Raw genomic sequence first — 19,144 nt, forward strand, 5'->3', positions numbered from 1 at the left:
CTTTTCCATCCTATCTTACGCTGTTCTTGTCATCTTTTTTAAATGGTATTTCCCCAGCCTTTTTGACTAAACTCTTGGACTATTGCGAATATGTGAAATGAGGCTAGATCTCATTTTTAGGGTGAAATTTGCTAATGTTTTACTACAGTAGTGTCCAATCCTGAGGGCCAAGTGTATTTCAGAATGGTCAGGAGTCTACAATCAATATTTTGGGGCTGATTCTCTGCACTGTTCTCTCTCTGCACCTTCAGGATTTACCACGATATAGGGAAGTCTTCTAGCTCTACACCTGCTCTACCTCCTGCATAGAGGGAGGCATAGCTCCTGAAAAGGGAGCATCGAGTGGTTGGGGTGGACACTTGAGTTGGAATGAACACTTGGGCTGTGCCCAGTTGGCATATTGTCCCTTGGGGACCACAGCCAGCAGACATAAGTTGAGGCATTTCCCAGGGCAAAGAATTGGGGAACTGTAACAGGGTGGTGTTGCTCAACTTCTCCTGGCCTGCCCTGCATGGGAGAGGAGAGTGGTATTTTGCTTAGTGTGCCCTTAAGCTCAGGCAGAGCTAGTGAAGCTGTTATGCTGCCCTTTTTTTGGTCCCGGGCGGTGGGGCTCAGTCTTGGGCCCCAAACCCCAGTAAGTCTAATGCCAGCCCTGGCGACCCCATTAAAATGGGTTCATGACCCACAGTTTGAGAATCACTGGATTAAAATGAGTGTACTTCAGAATTACTTATTAACAGTAAGTTTGTTTTTAATAATGCTGTTTCTGTAACGGACGCATGGATTGGTGCTGGTCTAAAATCCACTCTTTTTAATTAGTCTGCATCTAATTTTAACATTCATGTAGAATAATGTTCTCATGAAATGGCTGGCTGTGTCAGTTCAGAAAACATAAATTGTGTTCAGAGATGGAACTTGGTTATGTTTTGAGTGTGTGTGTGTGTGTGTGTGTGTGTGTGGTTTTTTGCATGGGTCCTCTAATTAAAAAAAAAAAAAAAAGTTGCCGGTTCCAAATGCAGTGACATTTACACATCAGCCCACCTGTGTTGCCTTTAGTTGGCTCACTGTTTTACATTTCTGTATCTCAGAAAATGCTTTTCAAGAAGGCTGGTATTCCCGAGTTGTTTTCATTCTAGTAATGGAGAAGAAGGTTTTGAAGACATAACTCTGATCTAGCTGGTGGAGAGACTCAGTTTTCCTAAAATACGAACTACTTTTTTTTTTAACTTATTAGTGTAGCACTTTGCAATTTGTTTTATAGCATCCCTAGCAGTCCTTACAAGTCTGCTGTTCAACTGATTCAGCTGAGCGTCAGGACTGGTAATGCAAATTTTCTACTCTTTCATTCAAGCAAAAGAGTAATAAAACATACAGTATAAACCACATATTCTTGGCAACAGACACCATTCTAACTCAGTACTTGTCTGAAAGAAGTAAAAACCACTTTTTGAAATGAGTAAATTCTAAATCAGTTAGTAAAGTAGTTTAATTCTCATTTACTCTTCATTTGTACTATGTCATAGGCAAATTTTCTTTAATTGCTATTAGAGAAATTTTAATCAATCCACTTTTACAGGGTACATGCTTGAACCAGATCAAGAACGGAGACCCGATATCTTTCAAGTATCTTATTTTGCCTTTAAACTTGCCAGAAAGGAATGTCCATTGTCCAATATTAATGTAAGTAGTCTTCTGTTTTTCACGTCTTTTTTGATAGATTTAGTAAGTGTCCCTCAATATTGTCAAAAGGAGTTATTACTTCTAGATCAAATCAAGTGGAAACATGTCTAATGTTAACTTTTTTCTTTATAAAAGTCTGTCCCTGTGCTGAAATTTCTGGATATGATAAATTTCAAATAGATGCTGTGTTGACAGAATTCTTAGCTCGTTAAACTAAAGCAAAAAGGAAAACTGCCTTAGAATCTTCTGGATAGCCCTAATAAATAAAGATGGAATGGAAAATCGCTTCTGACACATCCTGATAAACTATATCAGAATGTAATGGTACTTTCAGTGAACTGTACTTTCCACACTTTTTATTTGGCTAGGTCTCTGGGTAAATATAAAATACATTTTAAATTGTTCCTGCTATGTTGATTTTTCTCTCAGCAAGTTCAAATTTGAGAGTTACTACATGAGGTAATGAGGACAAAAGGAACTGATAATTTTGAACAGAGCTTTGAGTTAACTTAATATTATTAACCATCCTTAGCCATTTCCAGCCTTGGCAGGCTCTTACCTACCTACAAGGGAAAATGGAATAGCCTGAGATTTTCTCCTCAGCCCCCTTCACCTTATTTCTATATTTCTCTAGCATTTGGGGGAAAGATATAAAATCTCTAATTCCCAGACACAAACTACATTTAAGATGGAGTTAAGGTTGAGAGGACATAACTAGTAATGTTATAAGGATGGAATAATTATTTCAAAACCAAGCATTCTTCTTGAAGTAGTGTCCATATGGCTGCTCTGCTTCAGTTGTGCATATGCCTCTTGAGCCCTTTGATCAGAGGTTTTTCCACTACCTGTGCCTGTTTGACCTGTGTATGTGCCCTATACCTCCTCATGCCAGATGTCAAGGCTATATAGGGATGCTTGAGTGAACCACCCTTAGTTCCTATTCTACCGCCTTGGCCGGAGAGGGAGCTCTAGTGTGCCTGCCTGGAGCGTGCCGTGGCTATTGTGTATTCTTCTTAGAGTTGCTTGATAAGATTGGTTAGTATAGTTAGCTGTTAGTAATAGTAATAGTACCTGGATGACTGGCTACTCGAGGGCCATTATTATGAAGCTGTGCTATCTTCCACCCAGAGAGCCCTTGCTCTGTTCCAAAAGTTGGGTCTTCAGCTGAAAGTAAGGAAATTCACCTTAACCTTCATAAAGAAGATACAGTTTATAGGGGCTTCATTGAACTCGTTGACAGCCAGGGCCTGCCTTCCATTAGACAAGTTCATAACCATATCAAGTTTGGTACAGACAATTCAGGGAAGTCCTTGGACTACTATAAGGACACATGACAGCTTGCGATTTTGTGACCGAACACGCATGGCTACGTCTCCTCTTCTTTCCAGGCTGGCTCAGAATGACCTGTTTTCTAGGCAGCCGCACCTTGGACAAACAGGTGATGGTTCCTCTACAACTGAGGAGCTTCCTGGATTGGTGGAAAGATCAACTCAACATTTTAATGGGCATTCCCTTCTGTTTCCCAACTCCATCACTAACTTTAACAGAGGCAATATTGTTGGGATAGGGAGCTCACCTTAATGCTCTCATGACTCAGAGCAGATGGACAACTCAGTAAACCAATCTCCACATCAATCTGTTCGAGTTCAGGACTGTCAGGAATGTCTGCTTCCATTTCCTGCCTCCCAGAGGCAAATCAGTCGGGTCATGATGGACAGTGTGTCCTGCGTGTTCTATGTCAACATACTATGGAAATGGTGCATAGCTCATCAGATCTAAATGTTGGTGGTCTACCTCTTGGGCATTCAGAACACCACAGCCAATGTTTTCAGCGGACACATGGCACAGAACTGTGAATAGGAACTAGACTTTCAAGTCCTCCAAAACATATTCCTAAGATGGGGTCTGCTGAAGGTGGATCTCTTCAGAAGAACAAGAAGTGCCCTCTTTTCTGCTCATGAGGGGGGTCTGAACCACCATTTGGGGGGGGATACCTCTCTTCCTTTCTGAAGGAATAGTGTCAAATTCTATCCAAATGTAGGTTTTGTGTTTTAAAAAAAAATCTTTTATAATGCGTATGGTGAAAATAAATGTTTCCATGAATGTGTTTGAAAACTCCGAAGGAAACATTTTAAAACAAATATTCTCTGCACTCTGTGCAGCCCAAACGTAACAGCGTTGTGCTGAAAGTTAAACTGACTTAGCTGACTTCTATTCAAGATGAGAAAGCTAAAAGCAGTCTATATCATGGTGAATTTTTTTTAAAAAAATTGCAATTAATAATCTCTGTGATGGTTTCTCCATGGGGTTCCACCTGGAACTGGGGTAACACTGAGCCCCCTGACCCACCAGCCTGTGCTCCCTCTCACACGGTACTGCTGTGACAAGCTGCAAAGCCCATCAGTCTGCACTTTCACCAGCATTCATACAGTAGGGACACACCCAGCTGCAGTTACATGCAGGCTCTCTGACCAGCCCCTGCATAGGAAGGCTACAGCCAAGGCAACGCCCAGCTCCCCAGGCATGCCCCGCCTCTGGCGTATATACCCAAAATTGTACCGTCTTGTGTTGCACAGGGAACTCGACAGCATAAGCTCAAAGTTTCCCCCCACCTTCAATGTGGAGAGGAATACCCAACAGCCTATGAGCTATGATTCCCAAACCCTTCTCTGCAATTCACTGGTTAAGATAAAGCAAAAACAATTTATTAAGTACAAAAGATCGATTTTAAGTGATTATAAGGAACAGCAAACAGATCAAAGCAGATTACCTAGCAAATAAAAAAAAAAAACCAAACTAAGCTTAATATACTAATAGACTGGATATGAATTAGCAGATTCTCACCCTAAGAGATGGTACAAGAAGGTTGCAGATTCTTAAGGGGCAAGTGCACTTGCTTTACAGCTTGGAATCCCCAGGTGTTTCATTCACAGGCTAGAAATCCCTTTAGCCTGGGTCTAGCATTTCCCCCAGTTCAGTCTTTGTTCCCCAGGTGTTTCCAGGAGTTGTCTTGTGTGGGGAGTGAAGAACCACAGATGATGTCACTCCCTGCCTTATATAGCTTTTGCATATGGTGGGAACACTTTGTTTCAAAGCTTGGTTCCCAGACCAGTCTGTGGAAAAATACTGACATCCCAGGATGGAGTCCAGCATCATGTGGTCTGATCACATGTCCTTGTAGAGTCATAGCAGCCAGTACTTACAGGCTGTTTGGAGCATTCACAGGAAGGCTCACCAGGTGGAAGATAAGCTTCTCCGAAAGCCTATTGTTTTTTCATAATGGCCCATTGCCCTGAATAGGCCCTTCTTCACCCACTATTTTGTCTAGTGGGCATTAGCCAGGTGTAACTACATTTGAAATACAGATATAGTCAATATTCATAACTTCAGATAAAAAGATGATACATGCATATAGATAGGATAATAATAATCAAATCATAACTTTTCCAATGACACTTCACATGCCTAATGTACAAAATGTATCATAATTATGCCATAAAGCTATCATAACATCACTGTGAAGAACATGCGGTGCAGTGTCACAATCTTTGTAACAGAGGTAAGAAAACATTTTTAATACATTTAACCTGACAATGTGTGTTTAACCACAATATTGAGCCAAAGCACTGTCTGATACTTTGTTTATGAATTAAGATCCCCCAAGAAGCCACAGTATTCCTCTTCAATTTGAAACAACTTTCAGGATTTTATATTTTAATTCACATATGTTTTTTCTGAAGAATTCTCCTGTCCCTTCAACTCTTCCTGAACCCATGACAGCTAGTGAGGCAGCTGCTAGAAAAAGCCAAATAAAAGCCAGGTGAGTAAAATAATGTAGAACTTTGTGGATTCTGATGTAGATATCTTTATAGCAATTTTATGCACCTGAAGTTTTCTTATATGTTTGGTTAATATGCTAAAACTCCTCCTGATACCCAGGACTTGTGTGTATATGAATTTTTTTAAAAGGTCAATATTTTTAGCAGTCTGAGATGGTAATTTTAATAGATAAGAATATTTTATTATGAAAAAATGTCTCTTTAGCATTTGGTTTTTTTTGACAGATTAGTGATAGGGGCACATTTTGATAGGATAACTTTTCAAAAGCTCCTAGTTGACTTGACTTAGCCTCCTGTGTGCCTAATGACAGGTTTCAGAGTAGCAGCCGTGTTAGTCTGTATTCGCAAAAAGAAAAGGAGGACTTGTGGCACCTTAGAGACTAACCAATTTATTTGAGCATAAGCTTTTGTGAGCTACAGCTCACTTCATCGGATGCATAAAGTGGAAAGTACAGTGAGGAGATTTTATATACACTCAGACCATTAAAAATATACATTGTATGGAGAGTGATCACTTAAGATGAGCTATTACCAGCAGGAGAGTGGGGTGGGGGGAGAGAAAACCTTTTGAAGTGATAATCAAGGTGGGCCATTTCCAGGAGTTAACAAGAACGTCTGAGGAAAGGGGGGGAGAAAATAAACAAGGGGAAATAGTTTCACTTAGTATGACGACTCAACCACTCCCAGTCTCTATTCAAGCCTAAGTCAATTGTATCCAATTTGCAAATTAATTCCAATTCAGCAGTCTCTCGTTGGAGTCTGTTTTCGAAGTTTTTTTGTTGAAGGATAGTCACTTTGAGGTCAGAAATCGAGTGACCAGAGAGATTGAAGTGTTCTCCGACTGGTTTATGAATGTTATAATTCTTGACATCTGATTTGTGTCCATTTATTCTTTTACGTAGAGACTGTCCAGTTTGCCCAATGTACATGGCAGAGGGGCATTGCTGGCACATGATGGCATATATCACATTGGTAGATGTGTAGCTGAATGAGCCTCTGATTGTGTGGCTGATGTGATTAGGCCCTATGATGGTGTCCCCTGAATAGATATGTTGGCACAGTTGGCAACGGGCTTTGTTGCAAGGATAGGTTCCTGGGTTAGTGGTTCTGTTGTGTGGTGTGTGGTTGCTGGTGAGTATTTGCTTCAGGTTGGGGGGCTGTCTGTAGGCAAGGACTGGCCTGTCTCCCAAGATTTGTGAGAGTGATGGGTCGTCCTTCAGGATAGGTTGTAGATCCTTGATAATGCGTTGGAGAGGTTTTAGTTGGGGGCTGAAGGTGACGGCTAGTGGCGTTCTGTTATTTTCTTTGTTGGGCCTGTCCTGTAGTAGGTGACTTCTGGGTACTCTTCTGGCTCTGTCAATCTGTTTCTTCACTTCAGCAGGTGGGTATTGTAGTTGTAAGAATGCTTGATAGAGATCTTGTAGGTGTTTGTCTGAGGGGTTGGAGCAAATGCGGTTGTATCGTAGAGCTTGGTGTAGACAATGGATCGTGTGGTGTGGTCTGGGTGAGAGCTGGAGGCATGTAGGTAGGAATAGCGATCCATAGGTTTCCGGTATAGGGTGGTGTTTATGTGACCATCGCTTATTAGCACTGTAGTGTCCAGGAAGTGGATCTCTTGTGTGGACTGGTCCAGGCTGAGGTTGATGGTGGGATGGAAATTGTTGAAATCATGGTGGAATACCTCAAGGGCTTCTTTTCCAGGAGTCCAGATGATGAAGATGTCATCGATGTAGCTCAAGTAGAGTAGGGGCATTAGGGGACGAGAGCTGAGGAAGCGGCGTTCCAAGTCAGCCATAAAAATGTTGGCATACTGTGGGGCCATGCGGGTACCCATAGCAGTGCTGCTGATTTGAAGGTATATATTGTCCCCAGATGTGAAATAGTTATGGGTGAGGACAAAGGCACAAAGTTCAGCCACCAGGTTTGCCGTGACATTATCGGGGATAGTGTTCCTGATGGCTTGTAGTCCATCTTTGTGTGGAATGTTGGTATAGAGGTCTTCTACATCCATAGTGGCCAGGATGGTGTTTTCAGGAAGATCACCGATGGATTGTAGTTTCCTCAGGAAGTCAATGGTGTCTCGAAGATAGCTGGGAGTGCTGGTAGCGTAGGGCCTGAGGAGGGAGTCTACATAGCCAGACAATCCTGCTGTCAGGGTGCCAATGCCTGAGATGATGGGGCGTCCAGGATTTCCAGGTTTATGAATCTTGGGTAGCAGATAGAATATCCCAGGTTGGGGTTCCAGGGGTGTGTGTGTGCGGATTTGTTCTTGTGTTTTTTCAGGGAGTTTCTTGAGCAAATGCTGTAGTTTCTTTTGGTAACCCTCAGTGGGATCAGAGGGTAATGGCTTGCAGAAAGTGGTGGTTGGAGAGCTGCTGAGCAGCCTCTTGTTCATATTCCGACCTATTCATGATGACAACAGCACCTCCTTTGTCAGCCTTTTTGATTATGATGTCAGAGTTTTTTCTGAGGCTGTGGATGGCATTGTGTTCTGCACGGCTGAGGTTATGGGGCGAGTGATGCTGCTTTTCCACTATTTCAGCCCGTGCATGTCGGCGGAAGCACTCTATGTAGAAGTCCAGTCTGCTGTTTCAACCTTCAGGAGGAGTCCACCTAGAATCCTTCTTTTTGTAGTCTTGGTAGGAAGGTCTCTGTGGATTAGTATGTTGTTCAGAGGTCTGTTGGAAATATTCCTTGAGTCGGAGACGTCGAAAATAGATTCTAGGTCACCACAGAACTGTATCATGTTCGTGGGGGTAGAGGGGCAGAAGGAGAGGCCCTGAGATTGGGCAGAAGGAGAGGCCCCGAGATTGGGCAGATTCTTCGGCTGGGTTAACAGTATAGTTGGATAGATTAACAATATTGCTGGGTGGGTTAAGGGAACCATTGCTGTGGCTGCTTGTGGCATGTAGTAGTTTAGATAATTTAGTGTCCTTTTTCTTTTGTAGAGAAGCAAAGTGTGTGTTGTAAATGGCTTGTCTAGTTTTAGTAAAGTCCAGCCACGAGGAAGTTTGTGTGGAAGGTTGGGTTTTTATGAGAGTATTCAGTTTTGAGAGCTCATTCTTAATCTTTCCCTGTTTGCTGCAGAGGATGTTGATCAGGTGGTGCCGCAGTTTCTTTGAGAGCGTGTGACACAAGCTGTCAGCACAGTCTGTGTGGTATGTAGATTGTAATGGATTTTTTGCCTTCAGTCCTTTTGATATAATGTCCATCTGTTTGCAATTGGAAAGGAAGATGATGTCTGTCTGTATCTGTACAAGTTTTTTCATGAAGTTGATAGATTTCCACTCCATACGGCTAAATGCAGTGCCTTGCATAATGACAGGTTTCAGAGTAACAGCCGTGTTAGTCTGTATTCGCAAAAAGAAAAGGAGTACTTGTGGCACCTTAGAGACTAACCAATTTATTTGAGCATAAGCTTTCGTGAGCTACAGTTCACTTCATCGGATGCATAAAGTGGAAAGTTCAGTGAGGAGATTTTATTTCTACACAGACCAGGGCAACAAAGCCCGTTGCCAACTGTGCCCACATATCTATTCAGGGGATACCATCATAGGGCCTAATCACATCAGCCACACAATCAGAGGCTCATTCAGCTACACATCTACCAATGTGCTGTATGCCATCATGTGCCAGCAATGCCCCTCTGCCATGTACATTGGGCAAACTGGACAGTCTCTACGTAAAAGAATAAATGGACACAAATCAGATGTCAAGAATTATAACATTCATAAACCAGTCGGAGAACACTTCAATCTCTCTGGTCACTCGATTTCTGACCTCAAAGTGACTATCCTTCAACAAAAAAACTTCGAAAACAGACTCCAACGAGAGACTGCTGAATTGGAATTAATTTGCAAATTGGATACAATTGACTTAGGCTTGAATAGAGACTGGGAGTGGTTGAGTCATTATACTAAGTGAAACTATTTCCCCTTGTTTATTTTCTCCCCCTCTTTCCTCAGACGTTCTTGTTAACTCCTGGAAATGGCCCACCTTGATTATCACTTCAAAAGGTTTTCTCTCCCCCCACCCCACTCTCCTGCTGGTAATAGCTTATCTTAAGTGATCACTCTCCATACAATGTATATTTTTTCTTGGTCTGTGTGTATATAAAATCTCCTCACTGTACTTTCCACTTTATGCATCCGATGAAGTGAGCTGTAGCTCATGAAAGCTTATGCTCAAATAAATTGGTTAGTCTCTAAGGTGCCACAAGTACTCCTTTTCTTTGTGCCTAAGTACCTTTTGAAATGAGGTTAAGGCTTGCTCCTAAGTCAGTTTGGCACTTTTGGAAAATTTTACTCATGTTCTGGCAGAATATTGCATTGCTATAAAATTCCCAAATAGCGAAACAGAACTGGAAATGACTGAAGCTCTAGAGTCTGTAGATTTTTGACCACCATGAAGAGAGAAGAACGGATTCTTGCTTTTAAAAAAATATTTTATCGTCTCCTACTTTTTCTATATCACAGTGTTGAGTTTCTGGAATATTCCATGAATGATCGTCATGGTGCAATCACAGTACTTTGCTCAAACTCTGAAACAGTTGCATTCTGTCATTAAGTTATGATCAATATATGTCTCCAGGAAAAACAGAACACTTGCACTTAGGAAGAATGAATGTTAATGATGTTCAGTCACCTTGGTCTCCTTGGAAATGTTGTTGCATGGGCCCCCTCTTGTGGTATCTATAGACATTTGAGAGTTTATCTGAGTTAGTAGGCAGGTCTTTAGGCTTGTTCTCCAAAAGTAATGTCAGGGGCTTTTCAATGTCTTCAATATTTTTAGAAATCAAAACTTAGAAATATTAACATAAAATTTAAAGGTATGCAAAAAGAAGATGGGCTTAAGGGTATCTTGAATAAAGCTGAAGAACAGTCATATACATTGAAATGTCTTCTCTGGAAAATTTTTCATTGTAGAATAACAGATGCTGTTGGACCAACAGAAACCTCAATTGCACCACGACAAAGACCAAAGGGCAATTCAAGCACTGCCACTTCTAATGTGCTAACTATCCAGAGCTCAGCAACACCAGTAAAAGTATCGGTTCCTGGTGAATTCGGTAACTGTGTGCAAAAAGGTAATTCACTCAAGCTGAAGGACTTAAATATTAACACCCTTCCTTCCCCCCACCCCCACCCCCAAAAGGGTGGTGGTGGAGAAGGTTTGTTCTATTTTTCCATTGTTTTTAAAGATAGAAATCCAAAGTCTGTGACAGTCACTTTGAACCCAGAGGTAGCTGTTGTGATCAGTGTCCTGGAGCTCTGAACCATCTGGATAGCCCTAACGGCCATCCTACCTATTTTTCAAAACTCCACAGTGCGGATCCTGACACATAGCGGCTCCCCTACATAAATCAAGAAAGCACAAGTTCATCTCTCCTCTGCCTGGATTGGAAGCTGTCAAACTCTAGATGTCATCAACACCAGATAACTGAGATGGCAGAAACAACATGGCAGACGTCCTGAGCAGACAGTTGGTTACCACTCATCAGTGATTTTTTACCTAGATCCATCATAGAGATGAGACATGGGGACCCTGGTGATAGATTTGTTCGCCACTGATGTCAACGCCAAGTGCCAGAACTTTTGTTCCAGAAGGAGCACGAGTCTAGGCTTATTGGGCATCTTCCTTCTGCAGTGGTACCAAGGTCTCTTATGTGCCTTTCCAATTCCCCAGATCCCCCAGCATGATTTCCAAGATTAAAAGGGACAAATGAAGAATTATTTGTAGCTCTGTACTGGCTGAAGCAGTTCTGGCTTAAAGATTGATTACAAATGTCCATCCAGCCTTTGATCCAGCAGCTCCCAGACTGCTTGAAGCTGAGCTACAGCCTCACAACCAGATACACTTCCCAATCCAGAAGTCACTGCAGCCTCCCAAAGACAGCATAGCTATTAGCTGGTTGAGTACCTTGGACAGAGACTGCTTCCTTCAGATCCAGAAAATCCTGACACAGAGCAGGAAAGCATCTACCAGAAAAACATATTCATTTAAATGGGAGATGTTCTTGTTGCAAGCAGCCCAGCATGGTCTGGACCTTGTCCAGGTCTCTGTACTGAAGGTCCTCAACTACTTAATGCATTTAAAATAGTCTGGCCTTTTATTCATCTCTGAGACCCACCTAGCAGCAAGCCAAGCTTGCCATCTGCCTGTACAGTATTGCTTAGTCTTGTCACCCCCAAAAGAATATTACACACACACACTCCCACTGGTCAGAGAACCTCCTACTGCCTGGGACTTCAGTTTAATCTTCCTAAGGCTTGTGGAGCCTGCATTCAAACCTCTCCTTACACCACCGTGGTTTTTGTTGTTCTGATCCCTGCGGTAAAGGGAACAGAAATTACCTGAAAGTACCCCAATGTGGGAATTGCCAGTAGGTGTAGAGCCAGCATATATTGCTCCTTCACCACCCTCTCTACAGACCATGATGCAGAGGGCGTGTTGCAGGGAGTGGCTGGAGAGCAATTATGTGGCACAAGTGAAAGCAACCTTCAGATTGCTCTAACTGGTGCAAAGAATCAGGGACATGTAATAATAGGTGGCTGGTTCTCAACTTCTCCTTTTTCCTGTATCCTGGACTCTCCCACATAGCTGTGTGAGGGAGGGGAACCATTCTTGGCTACACTCTCCCAGGCGCAGGCAAAGGCAGTCAAACTCCTATCTGACTCTCCAGAGGGCTCCTGTCCTGTAGATAGGTAGGTCAGATTTCCTTTTTCCCCTGCAAAGCAGAAAATGGCCAGTAGGGGAACTCGTGAGCAGCTGCAACAGATGTTGGCTGTGCACCCATACAGTGATAAGACTGATTCAGATGCTTAATTTGAAAAGTGGCAGGATGCTTATGAGAATAATTTGTAATTATTTTCTTAACCTAGTTGCTCTCAAGGACCACTGCTTAAAGCTTTGGTCACAAGTGGCCCCAGGGCACAAGTTTTATACCACTGGCCTAGAATGTTACACATGAGGTACATGATACATGAACTACCTGACTTCATCTTACTTAGACAGCAGTGTGTAGTACATTAGTAACTACTTACCTAATAAAGGCTGCACAAAGAGGACTCTGTGGACTGGAGAATCTGGCCCAGTGTGTGTGTGTGTTCAGTATATTGCAAATGTTTGTGTCAATATGCTCTAGATCTCTGAATATACAAAAACATTTTTTCCTTAGCTATTTTTTTAAAATCTTAAACAACTATAATTTGTGAGGAGTTAGATTTACCTTGATGCATGAAGACTTCATGTGCCTAACTTGCCAGCGTGTGGAGTGATCCACAACAAGCAAATATATATTTTCCTAAATGGATGAGTTATGCATCTAGGTACATTCATTACATTAAAGAGTCAGAAGGATACAAATGGAATAAAGGGAACTGTCTATTTCAGTATCAAGTTCCCACTAACTGGAATGTTTTGGGACCTCTGAGCATTCTCAGTAAAGAAGAGCCCTCGAACCAGCTGACAAAGGCCATAGAGTCAAATTATAAGAGCAAAGGGAGTTTCCCACATGACTCAGGCTGGAGGCATGAACTCTTAGAGTGAGAATTCTGCAAGATATCTTCAGAGATATAAAATTTACCTTGCAATTCTACCTTCTCTTAAGATTTCAATTTCCCAAACTGGTCAAGGAAACTCTTAGGGCAGGTCTATGCAACAAACTTGAATTTGTAAAGACTTCTGGTGAAGATGCTGTAAACTGACAGGAGAGGCAAGAGCTGTGTCGGCAGGAGAAGCCTTCTGGCCAACATAGTGCTGTCTACGTGGGGGGCTAGGGTCCATATAATCTGGATTTTTCACACCCCTGAATGATGTAGTAATACCGTAGTAACTGTATACTTGGACTTAGAAAACAGTTTGTTTGCAGTAAGAGTGTTAAAATAAAAATGTGACAGTTACTGACAATTCTGCCAATAAACTTCAGCAATACATGAGTAAATAAAATTCTTTAAAACCGTTATAGGAACCCTACGACCAGGAAATGGACAAGAGATCTTGTCCCAAGGGACCAATCAGCACACTCCACAACAAAATAGAGTGCTGCAGCAACTGCAACAGGGGGACTGGAGATTACAGCAACTGCACCACTTGCATCGCCAGCAACAGCAACAATTGCTTCAGGATGCTTACGTGCAACAGGTACAGGGTTATTTTACTAAAGGAAAATGCCATGTTTAAAAATAATTAAATGTGAGTAAGCCCTCTTTTTAAATTCTATATTTCAATTACACATGGAAATTTAAACTTTTCTACTACTTGTGGGGGGGTTCTGCCTTTTTCAGGCAGAGAGCAAAGTGGGCTGTCTTATTTCCCCTTTGTCCTACATCTGTTGTATAACACACTTTTTATAGTTACGTTCTACGTGCTAACCAGTTGCTGTTTCTTCCGGCTGCTTGAACTCAGATCCTAGCTGGATTTTGATTTAGCACTAGGTGTAAGTGATGTGTTGTGCGAGACACCCTTTCATTCCAACAATCTAGAAAAGCAACCTGATGCTGGCAATGACGGTCAGCAATAGTTTGTTCTCTGAAGAGCCATCCGTGTAGGACTCTCGTTCTGTGGTTTTGCCTAGTCAGTGTAAAATTCCCATAGCTGTTGAGGTTTTTTTGACCCTGGAGGGTAGCAGCGGTGAGAGCAGAAGACAGATCCCCCTTCTTGTTGGATCCCCCTGTAAATACTACTTCGCAAACATTATGGTCCCTTTTTTGACCATGGTCAGCAAAGGTGCTCCCTTTTGGTGATTGTGATTCTGCATTGCTCCAGCTCTTCTGTTGACACTGTGTATCCTTAAAAGACTTACTCAACAGAACACACGTTTAAGTATGGCTTCCTAAATTTCCTGAGGATCAGATCATTTTACTTGTACTGTGTGGTGCCTAAAACACATTTGAGGGTGAGTGATACAATAAATAACCATCTGAGAGGGAATCTAAAAGAGCAACCAGGTTTGACAGATCCAGTGGGTCCATAATACATAATTTTTTCCCCCACAGGACTCTCTGCTTTTTAAGGTAGACCATTGAGTTTTCATTGAAGTGTTCACTTGCAAAATACACTAAATACTGGCCCAGTTTTTATATCTTGTACTATCAGAACAACGTGTTTTAAAATGCACCAGTTGTTTATAGTGTGTTTTACACTTATTTAACCATTGCTCTCCTTTATTGAAAATGCTGCTGATGCATATAGATGCATTTTTTAAACAAGCTGTTTAAAATCATTACTCATTGAGTTGTTTCGGTTAATTTTTTCAGAAATATCTCTTTCTTTCTAAATGTAGTATCAACAAACAATGCACCAGCAAATGGTCCAACAACAACTTATGATGCAATCTATGTACCAACAACAACCTTCCCCCTCCCAGTATCCTGCCATGGTATGTTGCCTGTAGATGCTGCTATTCTTTCTTTGATTAGTTGGTGTGCTATACAGATTAATTACAATGTATAGTAGTCTTAATAGGTATCTGAGCTGCAATAGACATCTTAAATATTGGGCAGTGAATCATCTAATTTGTTTCCCAACATGCTACAGCTTTCAGTGCTAGCATGTTTCTCTGTTCATATCTGTTAGCTGATTTTATAATGAGCACATTTTAAAGAATGTGTAGATTTGGGTACAGTTAACACATGTTGCCTGAAACACTGCTGAGTAGTTATTCACTAGCCTGAGAGATATTTGGTTGTTACAAGAACGTAGGCAGATGTTCAACGTCTAAAGGTTGGTAGAAAATTAAAGCTCTATAAAATCCAATATTTGAAATAAACTTCTCAGGCCAAGACTTTTTCAAAAGTGGTTGCTTAAAATAGGGTTCTTAAGTGGCCTGAATATCCAGCAGCTCCCTTTCAGGCTCCATTATACTGGTACTTATCACAATTGGCTAACAGTACATGTAGCTTCTGCAGTTGCATGCAGTCATATTAACTGAACACTCATTTTGAACACAATTATGGAAGTCTGGTCCTTAAAGACAAAAATAGAAAATAAAGCACTACAGTAGACACCATTTAAAATATTTATAATTTTGCTTTTGCAAGTAGATACTGAAGTATAGCATAACGTACATTAATTTTGCTTGCCTTTGCCAGTAAATATTTTAATGGTGACAGTTGTATGCACAAACGTGGCTGAGTTAACATTACTATTAGAACCTTAACTTTCTCAGAGTAATGTTAACTTGGCTACTCCATGCATACTATTATGCAACATCTCATTTTCCTGTTTTTACTTTTTATATTTGTTCATAAATAAATATTCTGAATATGCCATAAAATATAGGATGGGCACCAGAGCAGAGAGAGAATTTTTCATTTGCATTAAGTGATAAAGCATTTGAAATCAAGTATATGTTACATTGACTGAAGTTTGTTTATATGAAATATTCTTGAATGCAGCTTTTAAAATATATCTAAAGTCTTGAGTTAACAAACATCAAAAAATATCAGTTAAGTTAAACCTTTCCTTTATTTACCATTTGATGTATCATGATTTCCGTAAAGAGTAAATGTTCTTACATAGTACGTGTGCTGCAGTATGTAGGTACATCACGGTGGAAACTTTAAGCTCAGAATTTTCCTGCTTTAGAGAGATCTTTTGTAGGTGGTCTGGTCTTTTCTTAGCAAGATGGAATAATTTCCTATTGTTTTGCGGTATGCAGTCCCTCTGGACTTAGAACCTGACTGCAAAGGTGGTTTTATTTCATTAGACTTACTGTTAAACTTATTTTAAATTTTTCTATTTTTATTAATAGATATAATATTGTCAGTTTACTCCACCTTTGCAATGTAGAAAAAAGGACATGGAAAAATAATTAGCCCAATCTAATTAGTACACTCTCTTATCTCTAACATAATTAGAGATTTTACTCCCCCATCAAAATAGATTTATCTGGGTATGTGGGCAACTATAATTTTTGCAAGGATAATTTACACCAAGATTACTAAAATGAACATTACTCAGCATTTCAACCTTTAGTGGATATAGTAAAACATAACTTGTTCACGGTGCATACAGTACAGCATTGTAAGGACTCCTCTGTGCTGCCATACAGTGCCCTCAATATATTGAATGTGTGTAATTTTAAAAAAAAAAGGTAGCAGTTATATATTTACTTTGATCTTTTTTCCCTCTCCAACTCATATGTTTCAATGAGTGATTTATTAAACAAGCAATTTTATTAGTAGTATAAATGCTCTAATACTGATTTCCTGCAGTTTCAGCAGAAATATGTAACTTTGGCTTTGCCATAGCCTGATGTTTTTTGTCTTCCTCCTCATATATTAATTTCAGACAAGATGGGTGAGGTAGTATCTTTGTTGAACCAGCTTCTGTTGGTGGAGGGGATAAGCTTTCAAGCTTCACAGAGCTCTTCCTCAGGTCTGGAGAAGGTGAAGAACACTGTGAAGTTCGAAATCTTGTCCTGTCCACCAACATACGTTGGTCCAATAAAAGATACTACCTCACCCACTTCATGTCTTATATCTTGGGACCAATACAGCTACAACAACATTGGAAACTACGATGATAGTCATATTGCAAGTCCAAATACTGTACAAGAAGCAAAAGGAAAGTGGCCTGTTGAATGGCCACATGAATTCTGGTTACTTTATAATGGTGAGTCTCTTCCTCAGGTGCAACAATACCAGCAAGCTCTCTTACATCAGCGGATCCTTGCACAGCAACATCAACAGCAACAGCCACAGTCTCCTGAGTATCTTACCTCTCCTCAAGAGTTCTCACCAGCCTTAATTTCCTACTCTGCATCGCTTCCAGCTCATGTTGGAGCAGTGATGGATTCTCCTTATACTGCCAATAGGCAAGTAGGCATGTTGAGACAGTAGTGCCGGAGGCCCTAGTTGACTCAATCCCGTTGTGATGGGCACTGTACAGATACTTGCCTGGTCCTTTCTCAAAGAGCTTATGCTTCCTTCACTATTCTGAAATGTATTTAAAATGTGTCCTACAATCTGCATTCAACTTGATGCTGTTTATATTGGGGTGGGGTGGGGTACTTCTCTGGCTACTCTGACTGACAAATCCAGTTCAGGTTCTGCTGCTGACAGAACACACCACTCATAGCTGCTTGCTTCTGGACTAACCTCACTTCCTGCCTTGGTTGGTCATGGGCTAAGTTGCTCAGGTATTGAACTTGACACCCTGCTGCCATTTACCATTCTGCTATCCCTAGGCAGGATTAAAACCTTTTCATATGCTGCTTCAAGGTACGAGTATGTTGTGATTTGCTGTTGACTGTTACTTGTACACCCCACAACACAAGCTATGGCTGAAGTTTCTTTCAGTTTTCAGGCCTCAACTTTAGCTGCACGCGGTGTAAAAACTTTTCTACTTTATTCACTATGCATTGGAAGGAAAAGATCAGCTTCATTTGTTATGATGGAAATACGAATGAGGCTGCAGCTAAAATATTTTCAGCTTACTTACAAAGCCGTGATTTTGTTAAATCAGTTTTCTGAACCAAACAGGCATGGATTGAAGGGTAAAGGAGAGAGCTGTTATGGTCAGATGTGGGTGGGGGTTGTGTTAAAAAATTAGGCTGAATTTGACACCATATGGGAGCCCTCTCCACAGATGTAAGATCACACTTGAGACTCGGTAGCTGGAGGCAACATTCAGACGACAGGCAGAATTTTCCTCCTGGCCAGTAGCAGGAATCCACAGAGACCATATCAGATAAACAGGCATAGTCTGCATCCAGGACAGCTAGGGTATGCTGTTAGAACTCAGGATTAACCATGGCCTGAGGTTTGATAGGCTTCTGTGAACCAGGTGCTTCTCAGAAGCCCCAGGGAATTCAGCAGGAGATCACTAAGGTGTTGTGGCCCTCCAGATAAGTCCCAAATCCCACAGCTCCAAATATCACCAAGGTATTGTCTGATGGGCCAAGATGACCTGACCACCACAGACAGGATGGGGGAAGAAAACGGACACCAGTGAGGATGTAGGAGACCTTATTAAAGAGGTGTGTCAGTATTTAGTTTATCATCTACAACCAGAGTCTACATATTTCTCTTACCTGTCAGGCAAGTTCACAGTTTCTTAGCAATGCAGGTCCCAGGTGGTGCCCCACCTTCCCCAACCTCAATACCTTTTTCCCCAAGGTGGCTGCCTCTCCTCCAGCCCCTTCCAAGGCAGTTTTTCTTCTTGGCACTCCTTCAGCTTAGTCTTCTTGGGTGCTGCTGGTGTTGCTCTTCCTCCTCTCTGGAATAAGCTGGGTCTGGCTTGTATAAACCCCAGCCTCCTCCCACTCCAGCAGACTCTGAAAAAAGTAGTTAATTGGAGTCAGCTTCTTGGGTCCTTTTTTCTTCCCCATGTGAGAGTTCGCTTGGTCACAGCTTCACAGCCCCTAAATCTCTGCAGCTTACAACAGAAAATAAAATCAAAAGTAAAATACAGACAACAAAATACAAGATCATTGACGAAAAGCTGCCAATCCTTTGAGTTTTTTCGGTTTTTATATGTTGTGTCAGATAGATACTGGTACAAGTTAATCATGTTTGAAAGACTTCAAGAGTGGATTTTCTCATTATTTTGTATTTTTTTTTTAAAGGCCTTGACTGACTGACTGACTTGTTTTCATTGTCCTAGTATATTTCACTTCTACC

The 19,144-nt window shown here is 41.3% G+C and overlaps 1 protein-coding gene across 1 annotated transcript in view; it reads left to right on the plus strand.

The window, feature by feature from the left end:
• Window positions 1–19,144, plus strand: part of BMP2K (BMP2 inducible kinase) — a 108,875-nt gene that overhangs the window by 55,095 nt on the left and 34,636 nt on the right. Inside the window, exons 8-13 of the mRNA XM_084626903.1 lie at window positions 1,577–1,680; window positions 5,421–5,500; window positions 10,445–10,605; window positions 13,486–13,661; window positions 14,803–14,898; window positions 17,153–17,337. Coding sequence (XP_084483029.1) covers window positions 1,577–1,680; window positions 5,421–5,500; window positions 10,445–10,605; window positions 13,486–13,661; window positions 14,803–14,898; window positions 17,153–17,337 — 802 coding nt within the window. The remainder of the gene's footprint in view (window positions 1–1,576; window positions 1,681–5,420; window positions 5,501–10,444; window positions 10,606–13,485; window positions 13,662–14,802; window positions 14,899–17,152; window positions 17,338–19,144) is intronic.

The sequence above is a fragment of the Lepidochelys olivacea genome (genome assembly GCF_965140295.1).
Source record: "Lepidochelys olivacea isolate rLepOli2 genome assembly, chromosome: 4".
Lineage (NCBI taxonomy): Eukaryota > Metazoa > Chordata > Testudines > Cheloniidae > Lepidochelys > Lepidochelys olivacea.